Here is a 17365-nt window from a genome sequence, read left to right as displayed (position 1 = left end):
GCCTCCAGTAGAATAAAAGCTCCTTGAAGGGAATTTGCTTATTTCTGTCTCGACTTTAGAACTCGGCATCTAGAATTCTGTATATAATTAATAAATATTGAATTCCTATAGTACAGTTAAGTTTGGACAATTTTTGTAGTCAGCTTGTGGAATACTACTCAAATTGTCATGACAATGTGAATTCCTTAAGAAGTTGTTTAGAAACCTTTCTTCAAGGAATTGTTTTATTCTTTTGTTATTGTATCTTTAGCACTTCTTCCAGAGCTGAGTACAATTTAGTAGAGTATAACAAGCTTATTACTTGTTGACTGACCATCACTTTTACTCAAAAGTAATATCCTGTCTAAATTCTAAAGTGCTTTGGTTAATCAAGGTAAGTTAAAAAATCTAAACTTTGTATTTCTTAAAATTTCCTTCTTTTCTCTCCTAAGTGACTTTGACTTGTAATTATGGGTTTTTTTGACTGGAGGTGTGAAGGGGCCATTAGGTTTATATCTGTGTGTGTGTAAGTGAATATGCATATGTGTTTAAATGTGTATATGTTTATACCATGTATATTTGCAATGTATACAATATGTTTATATAAGACCCATGTATGTATATATGTACATATACATGTGTATATATGTAAGGTAAATATGGAGGTATAAGCATATATGTATATACCCATGTTATGTTGATATATATGCAATATATATAATATATGTTTGCATTTAGTATCTATACATAGGCATATAGGTATATTTTGAGTGAATATATATATATATATATATATATATATCCTATACATGGATATAAGTATATAGTTATAAATGTATATAGCTATATAAAGGTGTATGTATATAAAATACACTTATACTCTATATAAGTATATGTAGGTATAAAACTTAATATAGAAAATAGATTTTTTATTTATATATACACATACATGCATTATATATGTAAGTATAGAACTATAGATATGTAGATTTTATATCTATACATATATACTCACAACACATGCATATATGTATACATATGTGAAAGAGATGTATATACATTCAAATATTTTTGTTGTTGAGTTCAGTCATATCCAATTCTTTGTGACCCCATGGATGCCAGGTCCTCCTGTCCTCCACTATCTCTCAAAGACTGTCCAAGCTTATGTCTGTTGCTTCCATGACACTATCAGTTCCATATCTTCCTCCCCTGTCCTCTTCTCCTTTTGCTTTCAATCTTTCTCAATATCTCAATATTTTTTTCCAGGGTCTTTTCCAGTGAGTCTGTTTTCTCCTTATGTGACCCAAACAATCAAGCTTCAGTTTTAGTTTCTTATTTTCTAATGATGTCTGAATTAATTTCTTTAGATATTAAAACAGGCTCATGTAGACATACATGTGTATATTCAATACATATCAAGTACCATAGAAATAGAATTTCAGGCTCACTTTGTGTAAATGTATATTGAAAACAAAAAGTCTCATGTAAAAATGGCTAGAGAACAAAGGAGAAACAGGATGGGAGGAAGGAAAGCACAGTGAAAAGAACACCAAGGTTTTAATTCTAGTTCAGCTATTTATTAGCTGGGTCCTTTCTAACTCAAAATCTGACAGCCCTATGTCCTCAAATTTAATAAAAAGATAAAATTACAACAAAATGTAAAACTGACATTGATTTCTTATAAAAATATATTAATCCAACTTGTGAAATTACTTTCAATATTTTTTATTTAAACATTTTTTAATCTAGAATTATATCAAATTTGTTTAATTTGCCTCACTTATTTGAAGTAAGCAAGGAGTTGAATAGAGGCTTATGTGAATTTGAAATAATATGTATGATATTGTATTTTAAAAGGCTTTGTCAAAAAAAAGTTCCTTTAAAGATTTATTGGGTTGTTTAGCTTTTATGTGAGGAGACAAAAACTGAAAATCCATGCTAGCGTTAGGAGCCTACAAATTCATTTGAGAAGCTGCCAGATACTGCAGATGAGCAAATGCATACAAACGCTGCTGTAGGCTGACCAATTACCCATATGAGCAGCAATTATATTAGTGTGCGAGGGCAATTGGAGGGAAAATTGGACCCTGTGGACATCCAGCTGAGTAAACAGGGCTAAGGAAGGATGGAGGATGTGTGTTAGTTTGAATAAAATACATTTAAGCTAATTAAAAAAAACAGACCAGAACTTGTATCAGTCACAGCACATTCTTTGTGTATCCTCTAGTCTCACAATATTTTTCTCATTAGACTTCTAAGAACAAAAAAAATTCTTTTGCTTAAAGATCAGGCACATAAACTGCCATGTACATTGTATTGCAAAAAGCCTCAAACAGGGCAGGAAATACTGAACTATGTTGAATAGACAAATTGAAAAAGACAGGTGCAACTAAAGTAATAAGATGAGCTTTCCAACTTCCAGCGTCTGCTTGGTATGATGCATAAATATGTAACCAGATCTGGATGATACTCATTTTTAATACCAAAAAGCTAATTCCACTCTTTAAATAAGGAACACCATTGTTTTTTTAAATACAATTGTTCTTTAGCACTAACCTCTGCTGATTCTTGGCAAAAGTAATGAGTAGCTCCATTGAGAATTTGAGATAATATTAGGTTTCATAGTTCCACTTCAGCATCATGGATGGGTAATCTTTGATGAATTAGTGATGACCATTTCTAGTTAATGAGACATGTTCTTGTATGAAATGTATAAGCTATGTGCCAAATGCACTCTCAATTCTATTTAGTTGTTTCATAGTTTACTGACTGGTAAAATGGCCAGTCCTGAAACTTCTTTGTTTCTTTGTTGCTCTTGGGTCTAGAGGCCTGATTGTTAAGATGGGTGCTCTAAAACTATTTGAATGTAAATGTAAGAAATGAAGCCAAAAATAAAAGTAGTTTAATGAAATCCAATATGTAGTGGTCCACCTGGCCTGCCATATTAAATATTATGGCATAGCCTATGGGTGGGTATTATTAAAGCATATCTTTTAAAAATCATCTGGAAACAAATAATTCAGTGAAGATATTAATATTTTAAAATAACTAGGGGGTGACTAGGTGGTACAGTGGATAGAGCACCGAACCTGGAGTCAGGAGTACCCGAGTTCAAATCCGGCCTCTGACCCTTAATAATTACCTAGCTGTGTGGCCTTGGGCAAGCTACTTAACGCCATTTGCCTTGCAAAAACCTAAAAAAAAAATGACAAGCAGATTTAGTATTCATCTTTTAAGCTCTATAGTCTAATTACATTCCTTTTTTTTTGAAGGTTTTTGCAAGGCAATGGGATTAAGTGGCTTGCCCAAGGCCACACAGCTAGGCAGTTATTAAGGGTCTGAGGCCGGATTTGAACTCGGGTACTCCTGACTCCAGGGCCGGTGCTCCATCCACCGTGCCACCAAGCTGCCCCCTAATTATATTCTTAATAGAAAATATATACTTATTAATCAATAAGCAATGTATTATAATAGCAATAATTTATTAGGTGGCTACTATGTGAATAAAACTATGTTTAAATGTTAAAAAGGAAACAAGTTAATAATATTTAACATAATAAAATAAAATAATACTAGACTTTTTTTACCCTTGCAAGATAGAAATAAAAAGAACAAGTTAAATCTGAAAGTAATTAAAAAGTATAAAGCTAATAATTTTAATGTCACCAAACTTTTAAAAAAGAGACAAAATTGGTCAATACAGAGTTTGTGGGTCCCCCCCCCCTTTATCCAGTGTTCTGGTTGGAGGTACCAATGAATAGATAAGGATAAGATAGATAAGTTTTAGGAAATGGTATAGGAGGAACAGGAATGAATAAGTGAGAGTTCTAGATCTGAAGTGAAATAATTATCTCCTGAAAAATTGAATTGATTGTATTCAGTGTAGTAATGGGCAGCAAAATAAGTGCCCTGGCCCTAGAAACCACTTAAACTTTTCAATTAATTAATACTGAATCAGAAATAGATCTTTTATTCTTTTGTTCATCAACTTTTAATTTTTGTCAGTCTTTCTAATGACTTAAACCTTTGTCAAATTATAGTTCATGAATATAATGGAATATTACTGTGCTGTAAAAATGATTAATATGAATAGAGACACTGGGAGACATAGATTGATGCAATGTGAAATAGCAGAAATAGGAAAATGATGAAGACTACAACAATGTAAGTGGAAAGTTAGGTGGATATTATTAAAGCATATCTTTTAAAACTCATCTGGAAACATAATTCTCCAACAATACAATAACCAAAATTGAATGCTTCAAAATTCTAATGAACAAGTTGATCCCCAAGAAGTTGTGAATAGCATCTTCCCTCATTCCCTCTGCCTTTTTTTGCAGGACAAGACTCGTGGTGTGGAACATTGCATGTAATTCAGACTTGATATGTTTGTTAGTGTTGCTGAATTTTTCCCCCTTGTTATTCTTTATGTCTGTGAAAGGGAAGGGAAGAGAGAGATATATTGGGAAATAAAGGTTATATGACAATAAATGACAATTTTAATAAAACTCACTAGAGACAATTTAAAATAATAAAAGGACACTTTTACAAATGCTTTCAATTAGATTATAAGATCACATTAAACTACATATACATCCACATTTAGGTGTGTGTATGTATACACACACATGTAGATAGATAGATAGATAGATAGATAGATAGATAGATAGATAGATAGATGATGTTGTCCACCATTATCATGGCTGACTACCTCTATAATTGTACTTTCTCTTTCTACTTTGCCTACCCTTTTCCTGCCCTTCCCTAAAGATTGCTTCCAAGATTTTGTGACTCCTTTCTCTCCCTAGAATCTTTCTTAGCTACTTTCATGACTTCAGTGTTTAACTTTATTCAGATTATTCCTTCTAAAACTAGATATCTACTCCTAAAAACTATCATTTATTACAGTCTAAAAGATATCACCACCAGCATGCAAGTATCTTAACCTTTACACTTCCCAACCTGATCATCTTTCCAAATTTTTTTTCTGTTAATAGCATCACCATTCTGTCACCCACTCCAGCAAATATCCTTGGAGTCTGGACTCATTTCTCCTTATACCACCCAATGAATTGTAGTCTTCTGAATTCTAATATAGCAGTCTAACTCCCATTCATCTGATTTTCACTCTCAAGATAATCACCGTAGGGGTGGCTAGGTGGCACAGTGGATAAAGCACTGGCCCTGGAGTCAGGAGTACCTGGGTTCAAATCTGGTCTCAGACACTTGATAATTCCCTAGCTGTGTGGCCTTGGGCAAGCCACTTAACCCCATTTGCCTTGCAAAAAACCTTAAAAAAAAAGATAATCACCGTAGCTCAAGACCTCTCAAACTATTAGTATCTTTTTAACTTTTTTTTTCTGGCTCCATCACATTAGCCTTTCCTAATTGTTCTATCTTCTCTCCAATATGCCCTTCATATTAATACCCAAATAATCTGAATACACCACTATGATAGTTTCACTTCTTTACCTAAAGACCTTAGGTGGCTCTCTTTTTTTTTGATAAAATATTAGCCATGTTTTATCATACTATTCCTGTTATTTAATTCTATGTTTTAGTCATGCTGGATTCTACCCCATTCATATATTGCCATCTCCCTCTCTCCCCAAAACTGCTTTTTCTCAAGCTGTATCACATGCTTGTACTGCACTCCTTCCCATTATCCTGTCCCTAATGCAATGTATAGAATTCTCAGCTTCCTTCCATGATCAACTCAGATGCTCCCCTCAACTTGAAGTCTTCTCTAGTCCTTCCTTCTCTTAGCTGAAACTGAGCTGACTCTTTTCAACCTCCTTACTGCTTTTGTCAGAATTTCTTGTGGATATCACACTTTCCTTAGATAGTACTTGGAGATATCATACTTTTCTTTAGGTAGTTCCCCCATTCAATTGTGAATTTTTTTATTATATAAATATTTTGTTTTCCAATTATATACAATAGTAGTTTCTACCAATCATTATAAGGTTTTGAATTTTACAGTTTCCCCCCCGTCCTCCAGTCCCTTCCCCCACCCCACAGAAGGCAGTCTGATAATCTTTACATTGTTCCTATGCTATGTGCTGATCAAAATTGAATGTTCAGAGGAAAAAAAACATATCCTTGAGGAAGAAATAAAATATTAGAGATAGCGAAATTATGTAGCATAAAAGATAACTTTTTTTTTTTAAATTGAAGGTCTTTGGTCTTTGTTTAATCTCCACAATTCTTTCTTGGATACAGATGGCATTCTCCATTGCAGATACCCTAAAATTATCCCTGATTATTGCACTGATGGAATGAGCAAATCTATTAGTTTGCTCATCACCCCCGTGTTGCTGTTATGGTGTACAGTGTTCTTCTGGTTCTGCTCATCTCGCTCAGCATCAATTCATACAAGTTTTTGCAGGTTTCTCTGAATTCCCATCCCTCCTCGTTTCTAATAGAATGATAGTGTTCTATAACACCTATATACCACAATTTGTTCAACCATTCCCCAATTGATGGACATTCACTCAATTTCCAGTTCTTTGCCACCACAAAGAGCTGCTATGAATATTTTTGTAAAAAAGCGATGTTCTTACCCTTTTTCATGATCTCTTCAGGGTATAGACCCAGTAGAGGTATTATTGTTGGATCAAAGGGTATGCACATTTTTATTGCCCTTTGGGTATAATTCCAAATTGCTCTCCAGAAAGGTTGGATAAGTTCACAACTCCACCAACAATACATTAGTGTCCCAGATTTCCCACAATCCTTCCAACATTGCTCATTGTCCTTTCTGGTCATATTGGCCAATCTGAGAGGTGTGAGGTAGTACCTCAGAGATGCTTTAATTTGCATTTCTCTAATCAGTAATGATTTAGAGCAGTTTTTCATATGACTATGGATAGCTTTGATTTTCTCATCTGGAAATTGCCTTTGCATATCCTTTGACCATTTGTCAATTGGGGAATGGCTTGTTTTTTAAAATAAATTTGACTCAGTTCTCTATATATTTTAGAAATGAGTCCTTTGTCAGAAATACTAGTTGTAAAAATTGTTTCCCAATTTACTATACTCCTTTTGATCTTGGTACAGTGGTTTTGTTTGTTCAAAACCTTTTTAATATAGTCAAATTATCTAGTTTGTTTTTAATGATGTTCTCTGTCTCTTCCTTGGTCATAAACTGCTCCCCTTTCCAAAGATCTGACAAGTAAACTATTCCTTGATCTCCTAGTTTGCTTACAACATTGTCTTTTACGTCTAAATCCTGTACCCATTTTGATCTTATCTTGGTATATATAGGGTGTGAGGTGTTAATTTAATCCAAGTTTCTGCCATACTATCTTCCAATTTTTCACAGCAGTTTTTATCGGAGGGCTTCTTATTCTAGAAGCTAGAATCTTTGGGTTTATCAAACAACAGATTACTATAATCATTTCCTGCTGTCTCTTTTGCACCTAGTCTATTCCACTGGTCTATCACTCTAGTTCTTAGCCAATAGCAGACAATTTTGTTGACTGATGTTTTATAATATAATTTTAGATCTATAAGGCTAAGTCACCTTCTTTTGCCCTTTTTTAAATTAAATCCCTTGATATTCTTGACCTTTTTGTTTCTCATGTGAATTGTTACAATTTTTTCTAACTTATTAAAATATTTTTTGGAAGTTTGATTGGCATAGCACAAAATAAGTAATTTAATTTAGGTAGAATTTTTATTTTTATTATCTTATTAGCTCAACTTATCCATGAGCAGTTGATATTTGCCCAATTATTTAAATCTGATTTTATTTGTGTGAAAAGTGTTTTGTAATTGTTTTTATGGTTTCTGAGTCTACCTTGGCAGGTAGACTCCCAAGTATTTTATATTGTCTGAAGTTACTTTGAATGGTATTTCTCTTTCTAGGTCTAGCTACTGTACCTTGCTAGTAACATATGGAAATGCTGAGGATTTATGTAGGTTTATTTTATATCCTGCAACTTTGCTAAAGTTGCTAATTGTTTCCATTTTTTTAGGTGATTTTTTAGGGTTCTCTAGGTATATACCATCATGTCATCTGCAAAGAGTGACAGTTGTTTCTTCCTTCCTAATTCTAATTCCTTCAATTTCTTTTTCTTCTCTTATTGATGAAGCTAACATCTTTTTTAAATTTATACAGTATTTAGTTTATTTATACCTTATAAGGCTGAATTCACAGTACAGTCCCTTTACTGGTGGAGTGCCCGCCACTTGTCCAAGGGGCCGCGGCTGGGGATATACTTCACCCCACAGCCATCAGGAATGAGCCGCTTCTCAGCTATCATATCCTCAAACTCATCAGCGTTGAACTTGGTGAAACCCCACTTCTTGGAGATGTGAATCTTCTGGCGGCCTGGGAACTTGAACTTGGCTCTTCGCAAAGCTTCAATCACATGCTCTTTGTTCTGGACCTTGGTTCGGATCGACATGATGACTTGGCCGATGTGAACCCGGGCTACGGTGCCCTGGGCCTTCCCAAAAGCGCCTCGCATGCCAGTCTGGAGCCGATCAGCTCCGGCACACGACAACATCTTATTGATGCGGATGACGTGGAAAGGATGCAGGCGCACACGGATGTGGAAGCCGTCCTTGCCACAGCTCTTCACCATGTACTTGTTGGCACAGATCCGCGCGGCTTCCAAGGCTTCCGAAGACAGTTGTTCACACTCGTCTGACACCATGTGGCCACACAACGGGAACTCATCCACTTTTGCTTTCTTCCTCCCGAGATCGAAGATTCTTATCTTGGCATCAGGAACCCCTCTGCAGAACCGGGACTTGGGGTATGGCTTGTTTTTACAATACCTGTAACAGCGGGCGGGACGACGGCCCATGGCGGCGGCGCGGGCGGGGACCGGCTCTGGAGGGAGACAAGAGTCAAGGGCGTGTGGCGGGGTCGGGCCGGGCCAGGCCGAGGCCGGGCCGGGCCAGGCCGAGGCCGGGCCGGGCCAGGCCGAGGCGCGAGCGGAAGCAGCGCCCGCTCACCGCACCGCGGCCAAGGCCAGAGCTAACGTTTGTAATGCCGCATGGCAGAGTCGCGGTGATAACGGCATCCTTGCGTCGCCCCGATCCGCCTCCAGCTTATCCATAACCCTTGCGAATGAGGCTTGGGGAGGGCTTCAGATGGACACTGATTATCCTCTGAGGACCAGTCCGTGTATTCCTACACTCTAGTGTTTGTAGTAGAAATGAGTGCTGTATTTTAGCAGCTTCGATTGAGTTAATCATGATCTCTATTAGTCTGGGTATCGATAGAATTAATTCTACTAACAGTCTTCCTCATATTGAACCAACCCTGCGTCCCTGGGATAAACCTTACTTGATCCTAGTGTAATATCCTGGTGATAACTTGCTGTAATCATTTTGCCAAGATTTTATTTAACAGTTTTGCATCCATATTCATTAGAGAAATTGGTCTATAATTTTCTTTCTCTGTTTTGATTCTTCCTGGTATAGGTATCAGAATCATATTGGTATCACAGAAGGCAGAGTTCTGTCCTCACCTATTTTTCCAAAGACTTTATATAGAATTGCAACCAGTTGTTCCTTAAATTTTTGATATAACTCACTTGTGAATCCATCTGACCCTGGAGATTTTTTCTTATCGAGTTCATTGATAGCTTGTAGAATTTCTTTTTCTAAGATAGGGCTATTTAGGTATTTAATTTCCTCTTCACTTAACCTGGGAAATTTATATTTTTGTAAATATTCATCCATTTCACTTATCAAATTTATTGGCATACAGTTGGGCAAAATAGTTCTGAATTATTACTTTAATTTCCTCCTCATTTGTGGTGAGTTCACCTTTTTCATTTATGATACCAGGAATTTGGTTTTCTTCCTTTTTAAAAAAAATCAAATTAACCAAAGGTTTCTCTATTTTATTGTTTTTTCATAAAACCAACTCTTGTTTAATTTATTAGTTCAATAGTTTTCTTTCTATTTTATTAATTTCTCCTTTAATTTTCAGAGTTTCTAATTTGATATTTAGTTGGGGGTTTTAATTTGTTCTTTCTCTAATTTTTTTTAGTTGCATGCTTAATTCATTGATTTCCTCTCTCTATTTTATTCATGCAAGAATTTACAGATGTAATATATCTCCTAATAACTGCTTTGACTGTATCCTATAAGTTTTTTTAGGTTGTCTCATTATTGTCATTGTCTAGCATGAAATCATTAATTCTATCTATAATTTGATGTTTGATACACTCATTCTTTTTTTTTCTTTTTTTTTTAGGTTTTTTTTTGCAAGGCAAATGGGGTTAAGTGGCTTGCCCAAGGCCATACAGCTAGGTAATTATTAAGTGTCTGAGACCAGATTTGAACCCAGGTACTCCTGACTCCAAGGCTGGTGCTTTATCCACTACACCACCTAGCTGCCCCTACACTCATTCTTTAAAATGAAGTTATTTAGTTTCCACTTAGTTTTAAGGTCCATCTTTCCATATTCACCCTTTCCGCACATCTGCATTTGATTATGAGGTTTTTATGCCCTTGTATATGGTTAATTTTTGTGTAGATGCCATGTACTTCAGGAAAAAAGGTATATTCCACTCTATCACTATTCAATTTTCTCCAAACTTCTGTCTAGTTTTTCTAACATAAAATTATGAGTTCTTTCTGAGCAGTTTGTGTCTTATTAATCTTGTTTTCTTATTCCTAGTACTGAATTCTGCAGGTCATAATAGTTGTGTATTGAATTGATTAGAACAGGAAAGAAGATAGCTTGGGAAAGGTGGTATAATATTGATGTCAGAATTCAAACAGAACAACTCCACTCTGATTTTGTTCTCCTTTAAAGAGAGTGATCTTCACATTAAAAATAATTATCCAGTTGAAGATGAATATAAGAGCATGGCACAGTTCTGTAAAAATGGTGTGAGAAAAACTAAAACTCAGAATAAGTTGAGGTTGACAAGGAAAACTTAGGACAATAGGAAGTTTTTAGGTTTTTTAAAAAAAGCAATTTGGGGAGGAAACAGATTAAGGAAGGAATAGGACAGTTTCTTAGAGCAGATGGGACAATGATAACTGTCAACAAAGAGAATTTAAGGCAGCTCAAGTATTTTGTTCTTGTGTTCTTTTTTTAAAATTTTTATTAAAGATATTATTTGAGTTTTACAGTTTTCCCCCAATCTTGCTTCCCTCCCCCCACCCCCACCCCACAGATAGCACTCTGTCAGTCTTTATTTTGTTTCCATGTTGTACCTTGATCCAAATTGGGTGTGATGAGAGAGAAATCATATCCTTAAAGAGAACAGAATTCTCAGAGGTAACCAGATCAAACCATAAGACATCTGGGTTTTTTTTTTCCGAATTAAAAGGAATAGTCCTTGTACTTTGTTCAAACTCCACAGCTCCTTATCTGGATACAGATGGTACTCTCCTTTGCAGACAGCCAAAAATTGTTCTTGTGTTCTTTACAAAGACCTTATCAGTGGAAATGGCAGAAGCAAAAGGACTAAAAACAAATTGAACTTGACCATTTCTGATAAAATCCTAAATCACTGAAGAGATGTTTGATGAACATCCAGAAAGGGAAGATGAACACCAAAAAAATGGCTTCATCTAAAATATATTATGCTAGGGCATCTAGGTGGTACAGTGGATTAGAGTATCAGCTCTGGAGTCAGGAAGACCTGAATTCAAATCCAACCTCAGATACACATTATGCCAAATTAATATAATTTTCTCCTTTTTAGGACAGGATTACTGAAATGGTAATTTAATAGAATGATATCAATATAGATTACCTTTATTTCAGCAAAGCTTTAAATAATATTTCTTGCAATTCTTGTGGTAAAGATGGAGAAATATGCATTTGATCAAAATACAATTAGGACACAGATTTAGTTGGATGGTCCAACTCAAAGAATAACTGTTAATGGTAACATGTTAGTGTATAGCAGGTAGTCTGGAGTGAAGTGTCTCAATGCGTGTTTTTGGCACTGGCTGCTTAACCTTTAAGTGAGTGATTGGATGAAGACATAATTGGTATATTTATCAATTTTGCAATGATACAACATTGGGAGTTATAGCTAAACCAAAGGATGGATGGTATCAAGATCCAAAAAGATCTGAACAGTCTAGAGCACAGGGCTAAATAGAATGATAAAATTTAGAGATAAAAATCTGTTAAATGTAGATGTTTATTGAAAGTCTTATTCTTGATTTCTAAAAAAATTTCTTGGAGAGGGGTGGTAGTTGTGGTGTTTAGATAGTACTTCAGAAAAAGTATCTTATCAAAGATAATCATTTTGTTTATTGGTTGGACTAAATAGTCCCTGAGATACCTTGCAATTCTCAAGTTCTATAATTCTGATCTTAGAATTTTTGTAAATTTGCAATAATTTAGACCTTAGAGTTCATCTTAGTTCAACTCTCTCAATTGACAAAATAAAGGGCAAAGATAGAAGCTTACATTAATATAGCTTTAACCTATATCAACTTACTCTATCCTCCTAGCAGTCCTGTAAACAGGAAAGCTATCATTGTCCTTATTTTACCTATGCAAAGACAGAGACCCAGATAAATCAAGTGATGTGACCAAACTCCTGCATTTAGTAAACAATAAGTCATTATTGGGACAATAAACTGAAAAATAAAGACAAAAAGTGCCTGAAGATTGGAAAGGGAAAAAAAAGGTCCTGATTTTAAAGTTAGACTGGAGATAGGGGAGTGGATGGAAAGCTAAAAACAGATTGAATTTAATTCCTAGGAAAATTTTAGAATATCAACAGAATGCAGTAGGAGTATTAGATTTGTATTGGAGTGTCTCCCCCAATAGATTGTAAGCTCTTTGAGGACAGGAAGAGTCTTTTGCCTTTTTTGTATCCCTAGAACTTGGCATAGTACAAAATAGATGCTTAATAAAATTGATTGATGGATTAAGTTAGAAAACTTTGATTTGAATTCTGACTCTTCCACTTTTGATCTAGGTGATGTTTTTCAAGTTATTTACCTTCTCTAGGCCTCAGTTTCCTGTACTGCAAAATAACTTGACAACAGCCTCTAAAGGCCCTTGATCCTATTAAGCAGATTTTTTTTTGTGATGATTTAGAAAAGAAATGGTCAAATGGATTTAGAAAGAGTTCATTAAGAACAAGTCATGCTCAATTCACTCTAATATTTATCAAATAAACACAATTTCTTTTTTAGTAGCATTATTACCTTAGTTCACCAGGGTAAAATATTGAAGACATAGCATCTGACTTCAGCAAGGTATCTGACAATCTCAAACTGTCTTCATGGGTAAAATTGTGAGATAAAGTTCAATGCATTTGGAGCTAACTAAAAAAATATAAAAAAGAATTTTTAAAAATGAGCTGATATCAACCTTGAAGGTCATTGCTTTTGGATTCTATCCTTCATTCTTTTCTATTCCATATTTTTCTTAATGACTCAGTTGCAAGCTTGCACCTCTTTCTGGACGATATTTACCCTTTTATTTCCATATGTTTTCCAAAGTGGATCCACTTACTATGCTATAGGTCTTTAATCTGGTTCTTTTGATTCTTTTTTTAATTTTTAAAATTTTTAAAATTTTTAAAATTTTAGAATTTTTTCCCCAATCTTGCTTCCCTCCCCCCACCCCCACAGAAGGCAAGCTGATAGTCTTTATATTGTTTTCATGCTATATATTGATCAAAATTGAGTTTTTAAGAGAAAAATCATATCTTTAAGGAAAAAATAAAATATAAGAGATAGCAAAATTACATAATAAGATACCATTTTTTTAATGAAGGGTTATAGTCTTTGGTCTTTCTTTATTTAAACTCTACAATTCTTTCTTTGGATTCAGATGGTATTTACCATTGCAGATACCCTAAAATTGTCCCTGATTGTTGCACTGATGGAATGAGCAAGTCCATTAAGGTTGATCATCAACCCTATGTTGCTGTTATGGTGTACAGTGTTTTTCTGGTTCTGCTCATCTTGCTCAGCATCAGTTCATGTAAATCCTTCGAGGCTTCTCTGAATTCCCATCCCTCCTAGTTTCTAATAGCACAATAGTGTCCCATCACATACATACATTGTTCAGCCATTCCCCAGTTGATGGACAGTCACTCAATTTCCAATTCCAATTCCAATTCCACAAATGGGGCTGCTATGAATATATATATATATTTTTTTTACAAGTGATGAGGTTCTTTCAGTTCTTAAAAAATAATATAACTTTTGGGTTGTCCATCTGTGGTCCGTGTTTTTGACAGCTAAGTGACTCAATGGATAGAGCATTGGCCTGGAGTCAGAAAGGTTTCAGTTCAAATCCTGCTTCAGACACTTACTGTGACCCTGGGCAAATGATTTAATCTCCATTAGCCTATTTCCTCATTTGTAAAATGAGGATAATGATAGTATTTACTTCCTAGTAATGTTTAGAGAATAAAATAAGATTATACTTCTAAAGTACTTAGCAAACCTTAATAAATACCAGCTATTTTATTGAAATTATTATCATTATTATTATCTTTTATGTGGTCAAATTGATGTCTTATAATTGTTCATTTACAGAGAAGGATAGCTCTAGCTTGACAGAATTTTCAGGAAAAAAAGATTTAAGAATTTTAATTGACCACAAGTTCATTTTGAGCCAAAAGTGTGTGATGGCTGGAAACTAATGTAATTTTTTTGGCCATGTTAATAGAAGTTGGTTCCAAATCAAGGGAGTCCCACTATACTATGCACTGTTCAGACCACATTTTAATTCTCGTGTTCAGTTGTGGCTACCACATTTTAGGAAGAACACTGTTGTTGTTTGTCTTTCTTTTTTTAGAGATGACCAATGACATCATGGGTTGACGGACTGAAAAGGACTCAGCAAGGCCTCACAGCAGAGGTACTGTTCTCCCTTAACACCCCATACATTTGTGGTCAGGATAATTAGTAGTTTAAAAAAAAGTTATGTGCAGAGCAACTGAAGGTGCCAGGGATGTTTAGCCTGAGGAAGGGAAGACGAAGAAGCAGAGGATGAGACATGATAGCCATCGCCAAATATTTAGGGCATTGTCATATGGAAGCCAGAGCAGTGCCAAAAGCAACAAGGAGTAGTTAGAGAGACAGGTTTCAGTTTCATAAAAGGAAATACTTCCCAACAATTAAATCTGGCCAGCTCCAGGAAAGCAATAATAAGTAATATTTAATAAATGTTTAGTAGTAGGCACTGGGGAGACAGACAAAAATGAAATAATTCCTACCCTCAAGGATACTTTCTTTGGGAATGGGACTGCCTCCACAAAGCCTTGAGTTTAATAAGAGCATTGGTTTTAAAGTTGGAAGGAACTTCAGAGACCATTTAGCCTGATCTTATTTTATAGATGGAGAAACTGAGTCTTGGAAAGATTAAATAACTTGCCCAAGACCATGTAGTAACCCTTAATGGTTTGAGAAGGGTTGAGTATTATGATTTCTCTGATGTAAAGAAGTTAAATTATTTTTTTCAAACCAGGGGTCAGAACAAATATCTCTCAGCCTTTAGTTCCCCCCACCTTCCTCTGTTCATCGTGCTTCCATGAACCCTATAAACACAAACCAGAGTACAGTATATTTCAAGAATGATAGGAATAATAGCATTTATTCAGAACCTTTTGTATGTCAGGAAGTCAGAAGGACCTGAGTTCAAATTTGGCCTTAGACACTTACTAGCTAGCTGACCTTGGGCAAGGTACTTAACCATGATTGTCTCACATCCAGAGTCATCTTCAGTCGTCCTGATTCACATCTGGTCCCTGGACTCAGATGACTCTGGAGGAGAAAGTGAGGCTGGTGACTTAGCCAATTCACATGCTTGTCATGACATCACCTCCTTCCTTTTATGATCTTCTTCGAGAACAAAGGAAAAAATCATCATCAGCATCATCACCATCACCATCATCAAGCACTATGTTAATAAGCTCTTTACAAATATTATCTCATTGGATCCTCACAACAACCTTGGGAGCTAAGTCCTACTCTTATCCCCTTTTTACAAATGAGGAAACTGAGGCAAACAACTCAGAGGTACTTGCTGAAGGTCATATGCCTAGTAAGCATTTGATGTCGTATTTGAACTCAGATCTTTCTGACTCAATGCCTGGCACTCCATCTGCTGGGATACCTAGCTGCCTCTATATGAATGGCTTTATTCATTTTTTTTCTCCAAGGAAAGAATGAGCCTCTTGATGACACTCGAATGTGAGTGTTCTGTGTGTGTGTGTGTGTGTGTGTGTGTGTGTGTGTGTGTGTGTGTGTATCTGTATTATAAGATACACTTGAAAGTAAAGAACAGGAGGCAATTTACCACATTTATGCTAATTAACTTACCTTGAAATGTCTAGCAAAGCATTTCCCTAAAAGGTCACCAAGTCAATGAGGCTGACTACTCAGGATTCTTTATGGGCAGGCCAGTTTATCTTAAAGCCTCATCCTAAACTCAGGATGTGATCTCTTCCCTTCTTAAGCGAAGGGAACAAAGATCTGTCTTTCCTTCTTTTTGTTTGGAAAGTGCCAGCAGCAGTAGTGAAGAAAGACAGAGAAAGTGAGGGGGTGAGGTGGGGGTACAGAGAGGCTTCTGTTACCTCACTGGGCGGCATTCTGTCCGGACTCACTCTAGGGGAGGATTTTTAAATTTAGAGACAAGGTCAAACAGTGGTCAGCTATTGAGGAATCCATTTTCCTGGAGGAGTCCCCCTCTGCTCCCAAACAGAAGAAGAAGAGAACCGTTGGGGAAGATTGTATACTGTCAGAAAAATAACACTGCCCCAACACTTGTCTTTCTTTGCAAGGCCATTTGTGAGGGACTTCTATTTTTGTAGCAATCTCTTGATTTCTTTCCCTCCCAGGAGATAAACATAGCTTTACTTCTTCTTCCTCTGGTTTCTCATGGAAGTATTTGCCAACAGATCCATTCTATTCCATTCAGTTCCCCTCAACAGGTCAAGGATATTAGACAGTAAGGTAAACCAGTTATTAGTTATATAGTCTACCTTTAGAGGACAGGTGGGGTTATTGAAGAGTAGGATAAACTGGGAAATAATAGTAGACTGAGGAATTTCTAGGAGTTAACGATAATAGCTTGAAAACTGGTCATAAGTCCAGCCAAGATGTGAAACAAAACGTTTTCTATTGTGATTCCCATTGAATTTTAGACATGTTGAAAATTAAGAGGCATTCTCTACCAGAAAAGGTTAGCTTCCCTCCCTGGAGTAGGTATATAAAGAAAGGATGCAAAGAAATTTAGTTTGAGAGCAGGCATCCTTTATGGGGCAGCTTATTAAGAATGAAATTTAGCAGGCATATTCAACAGGAAGAGACAGGGAAGATGTTGGGTTGACAAAAGCATAAGTATAGAGTGAGATACTTAGGAGAATGAGAAATAGAGACTTGTTGGACTTGCAATTCCTCTTGTAAAATGCAGGTCAACCCA

The 17365-nt window shown here is 35.7% G+C and overlaps 1 protein-coding gene across 1 annotated transcript; it reads right to left on the bottom strand.

Moving 5' to 3' along the window:
* Positions 1 to 4144: 4144 nt before the first annotated feature.
* On the bottom strand, positions 4145 to 8986 carry LOC141495793 (large ribosomal subunit protein uL16-like). The gene is made up of 2 exons (XM_074197528.1): positions 8120 to 8986; positions 4145 to 4411 (listed from the first exon to the last, which is right to left on the bottom strand). Exon 1 carries the CDS (start codon positions 8793 to 8795, stop codon positions 8151 to 8153), a length of 645 nt encoding a protein of 214 aa, XP_074053629.1. The 5' UTR covers positions 8796 to 8986; the 3' UTR covers positions 4145 to 4411; positions 8120 to 8150.
* Between the last annotated feature and the right edge of the window lie 8379 nt (positions 8987 to 17365).

Source organism: Macrotis lagotis, chromosome 8, assembly GCF_037893015.1.
Source record: "Macrotis lagotis isolate mMagLag1 chromosome 8, bilby.v1.9.chrom.fasta, whole genome shotgun sequence".
Classification (NCBI taxonomy): Eukaryota; Metazoa; Chordata; class Mammalia; order Peramelemorphia; family Peramelidae; genus Macrotis; species Macrotis lagotis.
This window is presented reverse-complemented; position numbering and strand designations above follow the sequence as displayed.

Excerpts from the sequence above, each read along its gene's own strand:
- LOC141495793 (XM_074197528.1), bottom strand. The coding sequence starts at position 8,795 with ATGGGCCGTCGTCCCGCCCGCTGTTACAGGTATTGTAAAAACAAGCCA.